General features: G+C 39.7%; 1 protein-coding gene across 4 annotated transcripts in view; it reads left to right on the top strand.

Annotated features, from left to right (window-relative positions):
* Positions 1-683: 683 nt before the first annotated feature.
* Positions 684-15024, top strand: part of fkbp15b (FKBP prolyl isomerase family member 15b) — a 41922-nt gene continuing 27581 nt past the window's right edge. Inside the window, exons 1-8 of one of the 4 annotated variants that reach the window (XM_039802808.1) lie at positions 684-853; positions 5808-5911; positions 6000-6078; positions 6458-6527; positions 6615-6689; positions 11107-11205; positions 12235-12384; positions 12971-13039. In XM_039802808.1, the coding sequence (XP_039658742.1) occupies positions 804-853; positions 5808-5911; positions 6000-6078; positions 6458-6527; positions 6615-6689; positions 11107-11205; positions 12235-12384; positions 12971-13039 (696 nt within the window). In that variant the 5' untranslated portion in view covers positions 684-803. Of the gene's footprint in view, positions 854-2872; positions 3169-5807; positions 5912-5999; positions 6079-6457; positions 6528-6614; positions 6690-11106; positions 11206-12234; positions 12385-12970; positions 13040-15024 lie in introns of those variants that run through there. The other 3 variants (XM_039802810.1, XM_039802807.1, XM_039802806.1) reach the window with 3 other exon arrangements.

The following is a 15024-nucleotide window of genomic DNA, read 5'->3' on the forward strand; positions in this document are numbered from 1 at the left end:
GTATATATAAATAGAAACATGAATAAAGACAGTGATAATATATTCTAAATACTTGTTACATATATTGTCTTATAGTAACCACTGTGAGAAATGAATAGTGGCATTAAAACATGCACATTTTTCTAATCTGTTTTTATGAGCGTTTACACAAACAAGCAGGAGTTACATCCACACATCTTGAGACGATGATAGATTTACTGTTGAATTTAGAATTGAACTTCCATGACCTTATTAGGAATAGGAGTTATGAGGACCCCCCCCCCCATCTCCTTCTACCAAATGTGGTTTCCAATAGAATTTGCTTCTTAGTTATTTAGTTAGTGTTAGCCTTTTATTTATTTTTTCTTATTTATGCCACATTTATGCAATTATTCTATACAAAGTCCTCTCTTCCTCTAAACAATAGATTGTAAACCCTTCTGTGGGGTCAAAGGTCAGGGTTGATTACAGTGCAGCATCCCCTGACAGTCAGTGTGCATACTTAATAACTGAGTAGCCCTTTCAACTGAAACTAATGATGAACATGTGCCTGTCCTGTGCTGCCGTCTAACCTTAATCCTGTTAAAAAAAAAATTTAAAAAAAGCAAAAGCAACTGCGTTTGGGGCTCATTTTGAAATTCTGTATTAGTCGTTGGCGCTCTCCAGTGGTAGCTGGAGCTAATTGAATTCAGATCAGGTGGAAAGTCAGCTGATTGTACCACTAACAGGAAGGGGAAGTCACATTACAACAAACTAGCTAACTCATAAGATACTCATTTGTGCACTTGTTTTATTTAATAAGAACAAGGCTTAACATTCAAAAGATGTTCGGCGGGGACGATGAAGAGGGGGACTTCTTGTCTCCCACAGGAGGGTGAGTGTGTTTGTTTGTTTCCACCAAGCTAATGCCCCTAGCCTGTGAGCTAACTAGCTTAACGTTACCACCATTTAGCCACGGTTAACGTTAGCTATTGTCGTATACGAGCCAAATTTTATTTGAAATGTGGCAATGTATTGCGACCTTGTTTGAAAGCAGTAGCTACATTACTTTTAGAGAATAACTTGAAGCCCCGGCATTTAAAAGCTGTTCTCTTATCGGCTTAATGTTTAACCATGAAGCACATATTTTAATAACTGAATGTTTTAAAATGTGTGTATATTTTTTCTTCCACCAAAATACCAAGGGGGCACGGTGAACCACTTCTAAAAGAATATAAATTGACTTATTTCAGAAAAACATGTGTACCGAATTAGAAAATTACCTCAGATAATTATGAAGTTCCTGTCTGGTAACTTATGTAACTTAAGTTAATCATTAACGTTATTTCACTGATAGATATTTAATTAGACTTATTTTGATTTTTTTCATCTCCAAGAGAGCGGAACGTTCAACGAAAAGCTGAAAGCTCATTTCATGACTATTTTGACCATGTAAAAGTTAGCAGCAGAGTTTTATAAAGATTACATCTTTAAGAGAACTAACCAGTGCCGAGTTCATAGAGCATTGTAGAAAGTTCTATTAAATACAATTCCGCTGATTTCATGTCGACTGTAACGTTATCTCTGGTGGGCCCACTGCTGGTCTGATGAGTTATCGTCACATCATATGCCTTCATATCCCCACTGACCTTGCAGCCAAAGACTATTTTTAAAAATATGCATGAAGCCTCTTATACTGAGTGTCTGGTATGTTCAGGTCATACACGAAATTTGATTACACGTTTAAGCTACTTATCTAACTGGTTCCTGTTGGGCAGACAATGACTTAATGTTGTGACTAGCTAAGTTACCAATGGAAATTTTATAACCTCACAACTCTTTTGAGTCTTTTCATCTGATAAACCAACCCCCTATTATCAAACTCATTGTTTTACATGCATAGGTTATGTTTTTTCATTGTTTATGTCCATTTTGTAACTGAAATTTACTTACAATGGAGGTTGTGATGTTGACCACTAATTGAGATGTTTCAGGAATCCAAACTGTGACCCTTTTGGTTATGAGACAGTCAGACTAATGGTGGCTTCTTTTTGTTTTGTAATCGCGACTAGTAGCTCGAGCGTGACGTCACATCCGTGTCGAAAAACGAATAACCGCGGGTTGTTGCATTTTTTTTGTCACACAATACTACGAGTCGGAGAAAAGATGGATTTTTGTAACATTTTTAGTAACGTTTAGGATTCTATTCACCCAGTTATTGACATATTACACAAATATATTTCACAGTTTGATACATGAAAATTACGTTTTGATTAACGTTAACGTTAGGCTAGTGCTCTGCTTTCTGCTCAAGACTCGGCTTAAAGCCATTGTTGTCATATAGCAACCGAGCGTCTCTAGCCAATTTCAGCTGCACAAGCTACAAAATAACTAATTAGGCGGTATTTAACTCATAATAAGACTGTAGCGACATGCCTATAGGTAGCAGTATACAGCGCTATGTGTATGACTTCTTCATTTGGTTACAACAAAGACAAAAGTGCTTAAAATTGTAGAAAACCACAATGTTTACTACGTGTGATGCACGACGTAGCCATCTTTGAAAGTGAGCTCGGGGTCCTCTGAGTTCAGACAACTTGACGAGTCGTAAATACGACCTCGGGGGTGTTCTTTTTGCAACTTCCGGGTCGTAACTCCGGAAAACGACTCGTAGATCGACTTCGGTGGACAAAAAGAACGCACCATTACTTACTATTAATATACCTTGCCTCTCAATTGTGAGACTTTTAGTTACAGCTTTGCCACATTCTCTTTGGCACTGCATGGCCATTTTGTGATAGCAGCACAGTGTTTATGAGCTGGTGGAATAAGCAGCCAGTGTAGTGCATGTTTTCAGAGGGGGGAGTGTTATGGCGGCTAATTCCCATCACATGCTGCCTGTTAGAGGAGGAAGGTGAAGCCTTTTGTCACAGCCCATCGCTGCTCAGCATTAACTCGAAGCTCTTCAGTTTCTTCCTCTACTATGCTGTTGAATCTACCATGGTGGTGTGACTGAACCGAAGAATGAAAGATCAGGGGTAGCCTGGGAAAGAAGCGTTGGAAGGTACACTTGTAGGAGTTTGACTCACACATGCAAACAGACTGCCCCTTCTCATCCCAGTTCCTTGCCATCGGAGATGAGGGCCTCAAGGCTTTCAACATGTCTGTTCTGGGAGATACCAATGAATACCAGTGGAAGGAGTTCCAGGGGTCAGTACGAGTTAGCTTGGCTTGTCTTTGTTTTGAAACCACAGAAACTTTTGCGGAAATTGTTGGTCTGTTGTTGATCCTGACTGTTGCAAATAATGACATCGGTGCCTATGATTGGGGTAGCTGTTGTAATGATGTTGCAGTATGTATTGATGTAGTAATGGTCTAGTTGTTTCTGCACCGCTGCTTCTCAATTTTAAGGTCAGTACAATATGACATAAAAAATGAGGATGACCTGGGAATCAGTTGAGGGAGAAAAGCTAGTATGTGGACTTGGAGTTAAGATTTATTTTGGCAATTTTTTATGGAGCTAGGGCAGCCTCAAAGACAACCGAGCAGCCTTCATTCACTGAGAAAGATCATGAGATGTTGTTGAAAGCTCCTGTAAAATAACTAAGTTAGTAGAGTTAAAAAGAGTTTTGGTAAACCACTAGAATGAACTTTCAAGCAATTTTTTTTGTTTGCTCAGTTGTCATTGAGGTTGTCATGTAGTGCCATGATAACTGATCAACCTGAATCTGCTTAGGTAAACCATGATATGAGGTAGAAAGCTCCAGATAAAGCTGGTTAGTGGACTGCGAGTTATGTTTTTATTTTCTTTATTTTTGCGAAATGAGATTTTAATAATCTTTTGGATTTTGGAGTTTTGGTCAGACCCATAAAGCAATTTCACCTTGGGCTCTGGGAAAGTGTGATGGACTTTTTTTAATCCCTTTCTGACACTGTAATATTGAATAATTGTAGAGCTGGGCGATATAGAGAAAATCAAATATCACGATATTCTTGACCAAATACATCAATGGTGATATTGTAGGGTTGACTGAATTGGTGCTTTCACAAAATATTAACAACGAGAGTTTTGATAAATATTTACCAATAATGTTGGTACAATGACTAAGTGGGTAAAGGCAAATAATAAAACAGCTAGTAAGTCACTATATTGTTGTGCACCCTTTTAACACCAGGAAAAGACAACACTTGTGTCACATCATTACAATATCCAAAATTTAAGACGATATCTAGCCTCATATGTCGATGTTGATATAATATCGATATGCCCAGTTGCCCAGCCTAATCCATTGTTTATCAATAAAAAAAACATTTGACCGAATAATTTAATGTGGAAATAACCGAAGAAAATAACTTGGATGCAGCCCAGTTTTTTTTTTTTTTTGTGCAGAATGTGCATTATGTTAGCCCATTGTGTACTTGACTTTTAAACCTTCATGTGGATAAAAAATGTTGGTTAGAGCTTTCGAAGTGTGGCAGGCAGCTAAAATAACTGGATTGCAGATGAAAGGCTTGTACAGTATAAGCAGCTTTACCCTTGAATAGGAACTAGCCTGACTGAGAGCTGGGCAATATATCGATATCGTGATATGAGACTAGATATCGTCTTAGATTTTTCGATATCGTAATATGGCATAAGTGTTGTCATTTCCTGGTTTAAAGGCTGCATTACAGTAAGTAATGTAAGTGATGTCATTTTCTGAACTTACCAGACTGTTGTAACTGTTCTATTATTTGCCTTCACCTACTTAGTAGGGGTGGTACGGTTCATGAAAAAACATCCGAACCGCTCGGTTCGTTTGTCTCGGTTCGGAGCGTGTGTGGGTCGCACGGTTCGTCAGTACACTGTTAATGTGCACTAACCACTTACTGCCGTAGTGCCCCCCTATTCGACAAGCGGGGCATAAAAAAAAAAAAGAAGCAATTTCCCCATACATTTTCTTTTGTGTCTTTGTGGGATTCTGTCTCTTTGTGGTCGTTTTTGTTTTCTTTGTAGTCAGTTTGTGGTAGCTTTGCGTCTCTTTTTCACATCCTTTTGTAGCATTATTATCACCATATCTGTGTGTAAAACGTTGGAAAAGCTAGGGCAGATGATAAAAAAACTAACCCCTGAAAAAGCTCAAAGACAATCTACAAGTCTTTTAGTCGCATTCATTCGGCTAAGGTGCTGCCCAAAATGGCTCGGGTGCTGCACCTAAACCTTTATAATCCTTGAGAGGAATGCGGCTATCAAAAATCAAAGGATCTAACCAAAAGGATCAAACTTTATTCTTAATCATCACATACACACAGTACAATGTAATGAAATTCTATTACTACATTTAACCCATCCTAAGTATTAGCAGCAGTGGACAGCTATTCATACAGCACCCGGCGAGCATCTTTGGATTCAGTGTCTTGCTCAGGGACACCTTGACATGGCCTAGGATTGATCCGCCAACCTTGTGGTTGAGGGGCAACCACTCTACCTCTGAGCCACAGCCAAAGTGTGTAAATCAATCCTTTTTGTCATCATATAATAGCAGGAGGGGCAATATTAGTAGGCTATCCTAAAACTGGAAAGTGGCAGTGGTTTAACTGGGCAGAGGGTGGTAAATGTGCTTGTGTGGATCATGGATGTGTAATAAAACAGTGTCGTTTCGAACCACTTCATAAACCAGTCACGTGGTACGGACGGGCAGCGAGGCTTCGGATGTCATCAATGGCGCCATTTGTCTAAAAACGATACAAGCCTCGGTACGCGCTTCACGGATAACTTCCGGGGTTTCTCGACGCACGCTTTCGAAGCCTCGGCACAGAACATAACCTCACTAATATCTAGATGATGATTGCACTTGTTCTCCTTGCAGGGCCAAGTTGGCCTCCCTGTTTGGACTAGACCAGGAAGGCAGTCAGGGCAACGAGTCCTTCCAGTACACAGCACCGAAACAGCCTAGAAAGAGCCCCAATTCAGGTAAGACAGTCAGAACAGAGACATCAGTGGCTTCAGATTCAGACATGACCTGGAGGCCGAGCTGAATTAGTCTTTTGTCCTGTTACAGCGCCGGCCACCCAGAAACCAGCTCCACCACCTGGAGCTCCTGCAGTGTTATTCGCCACAGCAGTCCAAGCCTTCAGATAGTGAGAAACCAGTTTTTTAAATATATTTTAAAAGAATTTGATTGTAGCTTGAAGTGCTTCTTGGAATAGTTCAGCTTATTTCATGTATTATGTAAAAAAAAAGAAAAGTCTGTGGGCTGCAACTCTTGACTTCCCACAATAATTTATTTATTTGATGATTTAAAAAAGAACACACATAACACTACACAACAGTACTGTAATGACATAGGTCGACATAAAAAATCACAGAGGATAAAAACAATATTTATTTTGCTAAACTTAAAAACTTATAATGATTCCCGTAGTAAACTGCATAAATGAAGTCACTGTCACGACTCCCCAAATCATGTCATACCAAGTCGAGTTAAAAGCTTTTCTGTCACTTTTGTCCCATGTGCAGTATTAACGGACAGTATGCAAAGCAGGGAAAGCTGGGAGCAGCCGTGCTGGGCAACCACACAACAAAAGAGGTCTGAGGTTTGCTAATTGGTCACTTGTTTGAGATTATTGGTGTGACTTTTGATTCTTATGAATAATGCACCTCTTCTTTTCTGCAGTACAAGCTGCTTCTGTACTTGAGCCAACAGAAGCAAGTGACCGCTGCCAAGATTCATATGGGCTTTGTTTTCACGGTGAGTGGAGAAGTAAAGAATGTTGAATACATCTGGAAAGATAATGTGATGCATTAGAGTAATATCACACTTAGCACATGGCGGGGAAGTCTTAACAATGTATGGAAACACACTTGAATCATTTTTAGGTCTTACAATGTTTCCTAACTAGGGGTGTCACGATACCAAAAATTCAGTAGTCGGTGCCAATACCAGTAAAATAACACAATTCTTGATGCCGATTTCGATACTACGGTAAAAAAAAAGGATTTTCTAAGATTCCATGTACTTTAACTTGAAACATGAACTTCTTTATTAAAATATTTGAAAAATATCAAAATGTCATAACAAGACATACAAAATATGTGCAATAGAGCATAGAACAACATAATAAAGTGCAATTAATGGTCATAGTGCAACCACTAGTGTCCCCAGACACATTCCAGAGGGGGTAGCGGTAGCTTTACATAAATATTTTTTCCTACTACTATGGGCCAACAGTTAACATAGAAAAGATTAGAGATACATTTAAATGCCCTCTGTAAATGGTGCCCTGCTGGTAGGTTTTACAACGTGACCTACTTTCACTTAACTACGGTGCAGTAAAGTCAATCAGATGTCCGTAATCTGCATAGCGACAGTACAGTGGGACGTTTGCCTTCAACAGAGCGACAGTAATAACCTAACATACCATCATTACTGAGTTTAAACTACATTCACGGTTATGTTTGCACTGAATAACACATTCAATAAACAGAAACATAACTCTTGCAGCGCACATGAACAGATGCGCAATATTAGCTCACACATAAAATAGCACACTCGTGAATTAGCCTGTTGCTAACGTACATTCATAAATCCTGCATAACATCGTCCCATACCTACAGGACCTCAGACTTACTTATTGATGCACGCACAGAGTAGTGTCGACAAACTTAGTCCAATGAGGGGAGAAAGGAAAGTGTGATAGCGTTCCACTTTTAACGCTTTTTTCTCTCTCACTCGAGACCGCTGTGTCCAATGTTACTAGAAGGTAGAGCGAGCTACAACTGACAGGGAGAGAGAGAGAATGTATCACTACAGCCAATCTTGTCTTTGTGTCTTTGCAAGTTTAAGACCGACGCACTTGTCAATGTCCCGTCCAGCTCCCGCGACTAGGATTAGTGTGTTTTACCAGGGGGGGGGGGGAGACGTCACGATGGTGGCTCTCCATCGTGATGTCGGGCAGCCATCACGATGGACGATGATATCGTCCATCGGCACAACCCTATTTAGAACCCGGAAGGTGTCGGTAGTATGGGTTCTCGTGACATCCCTATTCCTAACTGAAGAAAGTCCAAAGCTTTATCACATACTACCAACAGGAAATTCTAATAAATAATCTTTAAAGTAATGTTACTAATCTGTTTGTTGTATTGACATATACTGTCAATATACAATACAGTACACTAGGAGAGCCACTGATAATTAACACATTTAATAGGGTTACTCGAATGCCTTTGTCCTCTTTGGACTAACCCTACTCTTATGTACAGTACTCTGTACTGTGATACATCTTTCTGTTAATATGTGAGAATTATAGAATCCTTCACAATCAGAATAATGTGGACATTATATTTTCAAGACTGCATTAGTCTATGGAGTCTTGAGCGTGTCACTAGAATATGTATAGACATGTTTATTGTTTAATTCAAATCCGTTTATAAGATGATGAATTTTAAAATGGATGGATGCCTTAATGGATTAAAATTAAATACAGCAACAGGACCTCTGAAGGCATTGGCCACATTACATTTCCTTTTCAAAGAAATTTCCAGCCCTCTGCCCTGAAAAAGGGATGTGGTGCGTTACGTTTCTGATGCGGGTAATAGTATCCAATGAGCATGTTCCAAAAAAAGGTCAAAGGTAGCACAGCTCAGATTTAAAGTCGAGAAGGACGAAATACTCACGTTTTTACTCTTTTAGTTGGCTCACATTATGTCAGAAATACACTTGCATGTTTAGGTCCCACTAGCCAGAAAAATTGGTACAAGAAATCATCCGTGCCCTCTGCTGTGGCCATCTTAAACAGTGACATCGTAAAATATGTCTCTGTTTAAGCTGCCCCCTCCTTTACAGTTCTGTTAAGATTGTATCCTATGTATTTTAGCTCTGCTTTAGTGTTGCCAGAATGCCAAAGAACATTTTTTTTTTATTCTTTGATTTGCTTCAGCATAATGTTATGCAATTGCTTAGTCCATATTGCCTGTACGGATGGCAGTTTTATGCTCAGACATTCGTTGTTTAAAGGGGTGATAGAATGCAAAACCGATTTTTACTCTGTCATAGTTGAATAACGACAGTTTGGTGGGTAAATAGGACATACATACCCAAACCCCATCTTTTTTTTTTTTTAAAAAAAAAATATATTTTTAATTTCCCCCCAAAAAAAAAATAAATCCAAAAAAAATTACATAAGCATCCCAAGACCTGTACCTTTGTCACGCCCATGGGTGTATTAAGAGAACGTTCACGCCCCAATATTTACATAGGCTACACAACTGACCTGAGATCAGGTAGTCTTCTGAATCTAGGTCGCGCAGATCTCTGCTATTCCATTACAAAATTCACATCTGAAACTTTTTTTTATGCAAGAAATCAACTATGTAGAGGTTAAATATGGGCCGTTTTACAAAAATGTATGTCTAATTGCAAATTTTGTCCGACTGTGTGTCGGAGTTCAGCGGTCGGTGCTGCCTGTGTTGCTGCCCCGCCGCCTGGCCTGCCTTCCTTCACAGAACCCGGGCTGCTGTGAGCTCGATTGAGCTCCGTCACGGCTGGCAGCCCACAGCACTCCATGCAAAGTTACCGTTTTGTGGGTTAATGGAATACCAAACGGCGCTGCCTGGACAGAGCTCCAGGGCCTGCAGCTCCCCTCTTCCTGCTAGCTAAATTCCCTGTGTGTGTGAGTGAGAGCGCGGTCAGCGAGCTTGTTACGCCAGCAGTCTCTTACCACAGGTTCCAGTTAATCTTATAATGTGTGTAATTATAATGTGTTGAGTTATTTAAACAAACGATCGTTGAAATAAACACCTCTTGTCCGTGAGTCTCATTGATAGAGCCTGCGGCTGGATGGAGCTAGCTCTATCAATGAGAGCTAGCTAGCCTCCTCTTAGAATTCCTCTGAAATTCACAAAAATTTATAAAATTAAAATCGGACACCGTTGTTAGCTTTATAAGACCTTTAGGTAGATGTTGTATAAGTGGCGTGACGAAATTCAAACTGTAAATATACTCGAATTATGCCGAAAATGAAGCTAACTGTCAGTGTTTTGTAGCTACACATAGCTAGGATTGAAGGGACAGTCGCAGCTAACGAAACCCCTAGCTAGTGTTCACAAAAATTAATTAAATTGAAATCTGACACCATTGTTAGCTTTGTAAGACCCTGTAATATAAGTGCCGTGACAAAATTCAAACTGTAAATATAGCTACTATAGTTATGCCAAAAGTGTAGCTAGCTAGCAGCGATCTTTTCCCATTGTATTCAATGGGACATATAGCTAGCTAGCTGCTCCTCCTAACAAAATGCCTTATGTTCATAAAAATGCCATACATTGAAAACGGACACAACGTTAGCTTTGTAAGACCTTGAGGTAGCTGTGATATATAAGTGCCATGACGAAATTCAAACTGTAAATATATTATAGTTATGCCGGCAGCCGGCCGCGGAACCCCGTAGTGCAGTAATCCACAAAGGGTGACTTTGGTATGGAGCCCAGCAGGCTGCCGCTTTCTCGTCAGACTGTGTGGAGCTCCTAAAGTCCGACACATCTTACCAAATTTGCAATTGGTCATACATTTTCGTAAAATGGCCCATATTTGAGCTTTATGTAGTTGATTTCTTGCATAAAAAAGTCTCAGAAGTGAATTTGGTAATGAAACATTGCAGTGTTTGGAATATGAGATTCTGTCGCTTCTCTAATGTGTGTGTATGGGGGATTCGCTCAACCAATCAGCGCGCGTCTCTAATGTATGTGTATGGGGGATTCGCTCAACCAATCAGCGCTCGTCTCTAATGTGTGTGTATGGGGGATTCGCTCAACCAATCAGATCACATCTAAATATTCATGACCATACTATATTTGGGAGAAAAGCTCTTGTTACAAATAGGGCCAAAACACAGGGATGCATAAGGGCCAATAAAATATCAACCAGGCCATTTTCAGCCCAACCAATGTTACATACCCCATTAGGAGACCAAAAGGAACAGTGTGAAATACCCTATATAATCATTCTATCACCCCTTTTAAGGAGTCGATTGGTTTGTCCAACGTATGCTAGGCTGCAGGGACATGGAAACATGTAAATCACATTAGTCAACTTACAGTTTAGAAAATTCCTGGCCCTGAGGTGTTCCTTGTCTTGTCCCTGACCACATGTTCTTTCTCTCCTGCAGGTACAGCCGAACAATTACTTCACTTTTTATGATGAGCAGCGGCAGAACTGGTCCCTGATGTTTGAATCGGATAAAGCTGCATCAGATTTTTGTAAAGAGGTGAGTGACGCAGGAGGATTTAATGCTTGACCAACAGAGTGAGTAATGGGGCTGGGGCGATATGCTTTTGTCCGGATTCGCTTCTTTTACAATATATATGTGCAGATTCGATTTGTATCGTGATTTTCATTTATTGTAGTATAAGTATTGCAATTTGATAGTATTGAGAATTTTGATTTTCTTTTCCTTCTTTAACGAAAAACAAAAGTTGAATAATACACTTCTAGAGACAATATATCATGAGACAAAAACAAAAACATTTCTCAGAAGAATGCACATCACAAGTCAGTCAGTCTGACATTTAATTTGTAAAGAAGTACATAACGTGCATTTTGTGCTTTCGGTCTGTTATGATTATGATGTAGTTGCTGTTGGTGGTACCGTATGAACGGAGAATGTTTAGGTGAATCATTGGTTAAAAAAAAGAAGATCAAAAAGAAAAAGAAATCATGATACATTCGATTTTATTTATTTTTTCACCCCTAGTGAGTAAATAAGCAGACAGGCTGTCTGTGTTCAGTTCAATTTTATTTATAGTATCAAATCATAACCAGAGTTATCTCAAGACACTTTACAGATAGAGTAGGTCTAGACCACACTCTATAATTTACAGAGACCCAACAATTCCAGTAATTCCCCTAAGAGCAAGCATTAAGTCAAGTGGCGAGGAAAAACTTCTTTAGGCAGAAACCTTGGACAGACCCAGGCTCTTGGTAGGTGGTGTCTGATGGTGCTGGTTGGCGGTGTGATGAACAGTGGCAATTATAGTCACAATAAAGGTAATTAAACTATGACTAGAAATAGTAGTTGTAGTAGTTCATGGCGTAGCAGGGCAAAGCAGGGCGTAGCAGGGCACTGCACGGCATAGCAGGACGTAGCAGGGTGTTGACAGCACAAGTTCCATAAGTATCAGGATTTATCTTCAAAGCTCCTGTATCATTCTGACCTACAATAGATACAAACTTTTGCCAAATCACATGAGTTATGTTGTCTATTAGATGATGACCTCTTTCCTTTTATGTGCATCAGGTGTGTTTGGCGAAAGCGAACAGCGCAGTCTCCCTAGATGCTGTGGTGGTTCAGGATCTGAGTCTTGGTGAGGGCCAGGCGGTGGAGAATGGAGACTCTTTGGAGGTGGTGTACACAGGCTGGCTCCTGCAGAACCACGCCATCGGACAGGTAACACACTTCCATCATTATTTATTCAATTTAATCATTTTGTCATTTGACTCCTTTGATGCAGGGGTCTACATAAGCAGTAGACCAGTAAAAAAGCATGTTGGACAAATTGATTGGTCATTGTATGTGCCTAATTACAGTCACGAGTCAGTTCGGTGCACACCATCAGGTAACATAAGCCCAAAAATTGCCGTTAACATCAACAAACGAATGTCGGCACCCACCACTAACAGGCCGCACATGCTGTGGTAGCGGCCACCGCAACACAACATTGATTAATGACAATCATTGACATTTGGAGTTTATAGAGAGTGGGTGAAGGCAGCAGTATCATGGCCTTGACACTGTAACTATAGTGCAAATCCAAAACTAAACAGACTGAACTCATATTTGTAGATGCAGAATAGGCTTTTTGTTTGTTGTTTGGATGAATCATTACAACTTTTTTTTTTTTCGGGCCAGGAAAATTATACAAGGGACCAGGGAAACTCTGATCTACTGGCCCGGGGGGCCTGTGGGGGAAAAATATTATGTTGGACCCTGCGTTGATGGCACACAACTCACTGAATCTTAAATATCCTTTCAGATGTTTGACTCCAACCAGAACAAAGACAAGTTGCTGCGACTGAAAATTGGAGCTGGAAAAGTGATCAAAGTGAGTCAAAACATACTCTACGTTTTTTTAAGATTAATTTTTTGGGCTTTTCCGCCTTTTAATGGATGGGACAGCTAGGTGAGAAAGGGGAGAGGGGGGGGGGATGACATGCAGGAACTTGTCACAGGTCGGATTCGAACCCTGGACAACTGCGTCGAGGCATAAACCTCTATGTGCGCCTGCTCTACCCACTGAGCCAACCCGGCCACCAATCACTGTAGTTTTTGAACATATTCTTATTGAAATTTTTTTTTTCTACTTCTACCTTTTATTGCTATATTTAATTTTAATCTTTCTGTATCTTTTTTTTACTCAGGTATCTTGTTTTTTTTATGAGTAATGCACGACATTTCTATATAAAAATATTTTACCACCAGATTATGTTTGGATGTTCTGATTTAAACATAATCAGTCAGGTGGTACAGTATCCCATGTGTCTCGTTAGGCCTCGTGATGCTGAAATACTGAACGTTGCAACATTGCAACATGTCTTAATTGTTGTTGTGTGGAAATCATATGTTGGTCTATCAGAGGACAAGTAAGAAAGACATTTTGAGAAATAATTGATGATGTAGATATGGTGATCATTCTGCTCAGCAACATTTTAAATTGTTCAGAAAACTATAAACTGTATGTCCGCTTTCTTATTGACTCTCTACTGCATTTGCTCTTCTACTAATGATTGATCTAATGCAGGGCTTAAAGTATTCCGGCACCGTGCCGGATCTCCGACGTACGGCCGTGAGGAAAAAAAAACAAAAAAACTTGCATGCGGTTTAATATTTTCGAGTCAATTGATTTCACATACCAATCATATAAGAGGAACGCAGCTCTAACTAACGCAGGGTTGAAAGTAATCGGGCCTGGTGCCGGATTTCTGGCATATGAAGATTTTAGAAAAATAAATAAATTAAAAAGTCCACATGGGATTTGTTTTTGATGCGCTGGGTTTAATCAATCATCGAACTTCCACCTACCAATGAAACTAGTTCTAGCCAATCAGAAACTAGTTCTAGCCAAAGAAGGGCGGGTCTTTGCCGAAATGTGTGAGTGCGGTGTGGTCTCCGTGGTAACACAGCTAAAAAAATCCAGGCAAAGTTTATCATCATTATATTGTCATTATATCAAACTTGGAGCATGTAGATACAGCTTTAGTTGAGAAAGGAGTTAAAAACAAATGGCGCAGAGGACAAGAGGAAAAGGCTGGAGACGGGAAGCCGTTTAGCACTTGGTGCCTCAAATTGAGGGAGCTGGGTGCTTGCTTCTGCAGCGCGTGTTCAAGGAAGATACTGTACGGCAGCAGCGGTAAGAAAGTGCTTGCTAGTCACAAAGCTTCGGTCCGTGCACTCTGTCATATGAGTACGTTACCGCTACCACTGCGACTGTGCCTTCACTGACCGACCGTGATACAAACAATACGTGTGTGCACGTTCACTGTAGCTATCTGAAGCCCAAACTGCCTTGACAAAGCTGTCTGTTTGGAATCAGCATGGCCGTTATTTAAACATAACGGCATTGTCCCAGAGTCTAGACGTATAGCTATATGAAAAGATAAACAATGCAACGTTTTTAATAAATGTAAATAAAGCAGCTAATATCAACATGGACAAAATCATGAATGTACTAATTCGCTTATCCGCTTTAGTTTTCAAAATAATTCATTTTAGGATTATGATATTATTGCAATATGTAAATCCACATTGACTCTTTATTTAACATATGGTTGGAAGAAGTAAAAATGTATCCAAAAGTTTTTAATTTTTAAAAATTATGACTTTTATTATTGTGTAATGTCAGAAGGACTTTAACTGTATTGCCAGTCAAATTAACTTTAATGAGTGCATATTGAAATATTAAACTGTTGGTTGGAAAAAATGCATCTCAAAATGCATCAGATTGATGCTTTAAAATATGGAATATTTAAAATTTTCTTCTGGGGGAGCATGCCCCCGAACTCCCCTAGAGGGGTAATATCCTTCTCATCA

The sequence above is a fragment of the Perca fluviatilis genome, chromosome 6, assembly GCF_010015445.1.
Source record: "Perca fluviatilis chromosome 6, GENO_Pfluv_1.0, whole genome shotgun sequence".
In the NCBI taxonomy this organism is placed as follows: Eukaryota; Metazoa; Chordata; class Actinopteri; order Perciformes; family Percidae; genus Perca; species Perca fluviatilis.